At 33.6% G+C, this 4,995-nt stretch overlaps 1 protein-coding gene across 2 annotated transcripts; it reads right to left on the bottom strand.

Annotated features, from left to right (window-relative positions):
- Positions 1-3,065: 3,065 nt before the first annotated feature.
- Positions 3,066-4,378, bottom strand: LOC115034690. Of its 2 annotated transcripts, XM_029492027.1 has the most exons (3): positions 4,277-4,378; positions 3,331-3,734; positions 3,066-3,206 (listed from the first exon to the last, which is right to left on the bottom strand). In XM_029492027.1, the coding sequence occupies exons 1-2, from the start codon at positions 4,312-4,314 to the stop codon at positions 3,341-3,343; spliced, it is 432 nt and encodes a 143-aa protein (XP_029347887.1). In that variant the 5' UTR covers positions 4,315-4,378; the 3' UTR covers positions 3,066-3,206; positions 3,331-3,340. The 2 variants fall into 2 exon arrangements, with proteins under 2 accessions (XP_029347887.1, XP_029347886.1); XM_029492026.1 differs by having other exon boundaries at positions 3,066-3,734.
- Between the last annotated feature and the right edge of the window lie 617 nt (positions 4,379-4,995).

Below are 4,995 nucleotides of genomic sequence, written 5' to 3'. Positions count from 1 at the left end.
TGCACCGAGCCACCAATTTCAAAAACATCGTACAGTGATGCGGTGCTAGCGGCACTCGTCGCTACGCTCCTCGGCGCCGTCGCTCCGCTCCGCAAATCGAAAATATCCCCCAACTTGCTGTGCAACACCTCCCCAAGTGGGTCACAGGGTTAAGAAAATTGCATTTTTGGTGCACCGAGTCACCGAGCGCGGTCACTCGCTCGCTACGCTCGCTCGGACAATTAAAAACGAAAATATCCCCCGATTTGCTGTGCAAAACCACCTTGGGTAGGCCTCGGAATTAAACAAAGTTGTTAAAAAGCCATTATCTTCGCAGGTAGATGACCGACTGATAATGGTTACCTATTAACCTATATTTTTTTAAAATGGCTGGATCTATCTATGATGCAACAAAAATTGATTCTGTGGAGATAGAGGAAACTGAGGAGTCAGACAGTGAAAATGAGTCACTCAGTGGAGATGATGATTGTGTGATATAATTTATAATTAGTATAAATTTAAAATTAGTATCAAATATATTTAACATTTTTACAGTATTTATTTATTATTTATTTTAATTGGGCTAATATACCTAGTCTAATTAGGTACTCAACTATAGTTTATATTTCACCATAATAATGACGTGATTCACAATATTACTTACTTACTATGTTATAAGAATAATACTAATACTTTCTTTAGCGATAAAACGTGATAAAAATAGATTGGGTATGTGTTATTACTTATTGAACGGGTATCGAACGTCAACTGTCGGTGTCTTTTTTTATTTTTAGTATATATTACTATATAGCCGTATGCCCGTATGCCGTATGCCCGTATAGCTCGTATAAAAATATGTACATAATATGTATAATGTATGTTATTTATACAGATAATAATATTTACAACAACGTTTATACTATTTGCAGCGTATTTTTAATTATATTACCCTAATCATAATCAAAATCACAGCTAATAATATTTGTCGATTAGCATTAACTGCACCGGTAAGTGTAGCAACCAACGAACGGACATTTAGCAAACTTAAACTGATAAAAAATCATTTGAGGTCCACAATGACAGACAACAGATGGTTGATCTCTGGCTTTTGGGTCTGGAAAAAAAAACGGGAAAAAATTTCTAAGTCCATATCACATCCATAATACTATCACTACGGCAATACTCCGCAGTGTTGCCATAACAATAATTTTATATACCACAATGATAATTTTATACAACGTAATAATCGAAAAAGTTCAAAATAATCAATTTATTCACTCGTTCATTTTTCAAAATATCCAGTAGTCGGTTTTGTGATAAATCGATTTTCCGACCGCTTTTCGCGGACCCGCTTGGCTTTTGGGTCTGGGAAAAAATGTCGAAATATCGAAAAACGTCTAAGAGGTTTTTTGTTCGTATACCACAATAATAATTTAATACTACGTAACAATCGCAAAATTATTCTAAGTTCAAAATAATCAATAATCAATTTTATATAGGTAGGTACCACAATATATTTATTCACGCGTTCATTTTCTAAGTCCAAAATATCGACTAATTCAATGATCGGTTTTTCGAAACCTCTAGGAAATAATATACACGTTTTGTTATAATTTCGATTTTCCGACGGCTTGGGTCTGGGAAAAAATATCCCGCACTCGGATTTTTGATTTTTCGATTTTCCGACCGCTTTTCACGGACCCCTTGGCTTTTGGGTCTGGGAAAAAAAGTCGAAATATCGAAAAACGTCTAAGAGGTTTTATATTCGTATGCCGTTATACAAAAATATCCCGCAATCGGATTTTTGATTTTTCGATTTTCCGACCGCTTTTCGCGGACCCCCTTGGCTTTTGGGTCTGGGAAAAAAAGTCGAAATATCGAAAAACGTCTAAGAGGTTTTATATTCGTATGCCGTTATACAAAAATATCCCGCAATCGGATTTTTGATTTTTCGATTTTCCGACCGCTTTTCGCGGACCCCCTTGGCTTTTGGGTCTGGGAAAAAAAGTCGAAATATCGAAAAACGTCTAAGAGGTTTTATATTCGTATGCCGTTATACAAAAATATCCCGCAATCGGATTTTTGATTTTTCGATTTTCCGACCGCTTTTCGCGGACCCCCTTGGCTTTTGGGTCTGGGAAAAAAAGTCGAAATATCGAAAAACGTCTAAGAGGTTTTATATTCGTATGCCGTTATACAAAAATATCCCGCAATCGGATTTTTGATTTTTCGATTTTCCGACCGCTTTTCGCGGACCCCCTTGGCTTTTGGGTCTGGGAAAAAAAGTCGAAATATCGAAAAACGTCTAAGAGGTTTTATATTCGTATGCCGTTATACAAAAATATCCCGCAATCGGATTTTTGATTTTTCGATTTTCCGACCGCTTTTCGCGGACCCCCTTGGCTTTTGGGTCTGGGAAAAAAAGTCGAAATATCGAAAAACGTCTAAGAGGTTTTATATTCGTATGCCGTTATACAAAAATATCCCGCAATCGGATTTTTGATTTTTCGATTTTCCGACCGCTTTTCGCGGACCCCCTTGGCTTTTGGGTCTGGGAAAAAAAGTCGAAATATCGAAAAACGTCTAAGAGGTTTTATATTCGTATGCCGTTATACAAAAATATCCCGCAATCGGATTTTTGATTTTTCGATTTTCCGACCGCTTTTCGCGGACCCCCTTGGCTTTTGGGTCTGGGAAAAAAAGTCGAAATATCGAAAAACGTCTAAGAGGTTTTTTGTTCGTATACCCTATTAGAAAAATATCCAGTAGTCGGTTTTTTGATAAATCGATTTTTAATTATATATTATTATTATTAAAACGTAATAAAATACGGTATTCGTTAATCGCTACCTACATTAAATATTTTTATTTAAATTACATTCGCGTTACTTGTAATTATTTAATATTTTTATGACTAATACGTTATTTTCCTTTTTCATTCAAAAAGTAGAGCTCTACAAATGTATATTGCCCACCAAATGTATATTATTTATTTTATTAAATATATTAAACAACTGTAATTATTGTTGTATTTAATATATATATTTTATATTTTAATTTATTATATAATATTTTTTAAATATATAATAACTATATATTCATTTAATATGATATAATTATACGAACTTAAAAATGTGGTGGCCCTAAAAAGGGCCGTTTTAAATATTGTCGGTTCTTAAAAGAACCATTTTTGTTGATGTACCGGTGGACTCCATATGCAAATCGATCTGTAAAAATATAATATTATTTAAAATTATGCTTCAACCAAATTTATTATGCATATAAAAACTCAAGAAATTTTGTGCAAAATATAATGTACCTTATTACCTTTTTTACTGTTATTTATCTTACCTTATTTAGTTTAGCACTCTGGACACTGACAGTCTTCAATGTCTCTGGTCATTGGTATGTATCCAATACCAGGATATGCCCTTCCTATGTCTCTCATGAACCTACAAAATTGCTGTTGTATTCCACCTTCCCTGTTTAAAATATTAGTGCGGTACATCCATTCACCAATGTAAGAAGTTGACACTCTTGGGCAGTTACACCTAGTTAATACTCGTTTCAGTTCACGCCACGAACGCTCGATGTGTTGGGTATGGTAACGAATTGGTTCCATGTTGGGTGGCAGTGCATCTTCCCATTGCTTGTCCAAGCACTCAGGGCTGAATCGACCGGCAGGTACCCAAATTGGTGGTAAATGTTTGGGTGGCTCTACAAAGTTAACCGTATGGTTAACTACACCATGTCCACTAAAGACACAAAACATTTTTATATACAAATATGTTTGCTTTAAAAAATGTATTAAACACTAAATTGTATAATAATTATTTCAATTCATAGTTTTCATTAGCATAGCATAGCATTCATTAGTTTTCTTACAACTACATCTTTATATACTTAAATAGTTAAATCGGTAACTTAAAATGCTCAAAAAAAAAAAAAAAAAAAACCAACAAAATTGTTGGCAAATATAGTTCATTATTTATAGTAATTTTTCGTGATATAAAATTGAGAATACAATTTCATTTTATAATTATTAATATTAATTTACCTACTATACCTATACCTACCTACTTAGATAAAATTTTAGATTGTTTGATGGGAAAGTGAGTCTAGTTGGTGCATTCGGGAGGTCAAAATTTGAAATATCCAATAGTTTTCAAAAGCGCCGTGAAAAACAAAAGAAAAATTAAGGAAAAACGGGAATTTTTACGCAAAATCTGTTTTCGAGAAAATCGATTTTGGTTTTTGGAGCAACTCTAAAACAGTTTTATAATGTCTATTTATTTACCTAAAGATTTGGCCGCAAGTATTGTATGCCCTCCACATGTCGCTACAAATAAAACTTTCGTCATCGATGTACTGTTGAGCGATAGGTATTAACGTGTCGGCCGATCTATCTGGAACAAGTGTACCAAATACCTTTTTTGTAGTACGACTTATTCCTCCTAAAATATTAGATAATATTATAAATATAAATTACTGTGATAAATTATATTTTATTAAAACAATAAAATTCATACCAAACAACCAAACGGCACTCCACGCCATTTGCCGGCCAACATTGTATTTTGCCCGAAATAAATGAGTTTCGTCGATTTCCACGATATCATTTCTTCCACCGATTTGCTCAAAATCATGGTATGCTATTTTTAGAGCAACATCTCTGAAGTATTCAGTGTAGGCTACCACCGTTTCTGTAGACACTTTAACCTAATATTGACATTTTAGATGTATTTTATTTGAAATTATTTATTAAGATTATAAAGATTGATTTATAATACCTACCTGTTGTCACTTTAGTGTGATCAAATAAAACTATGTATATTTTATTATATGATTATAATAAGTATATACTTACTTCCTGTTGGATTGTCGTTGTATTGGCTTTAGCCACCCACAAATAAATCATTTGGATGATTTTATGACAACCTAACTCTCCAGCCGTATGAACATATTCTAAAAATGTATTTTTAGTCGGGTTCAATCTGTGACCGTTCACACACTTAA

The sequence above is a fragment of the Acyrthosiphon pisum genome, unplaced genomic scaffold (assembly GCF_005508785.2).
Source record: "Acyrthosiphon pisum isolate AL4f unplaced genomic scaffold, pea_aphid_22Mar2018_4r6ur Scaffold_20622;HRSCAF=21620, whole genome shotgun sequence".
Classification (NCBI taxonomy): Eukaryota; Metazoa; Arthropoda; class Insecta; order Hemiptera; family Aphididae; genus Acyrthosiphon; species Acyrthosiphon pisum.
This window is presented reverse-complemented; position numbering and strand designations above follow the sequence as displayed.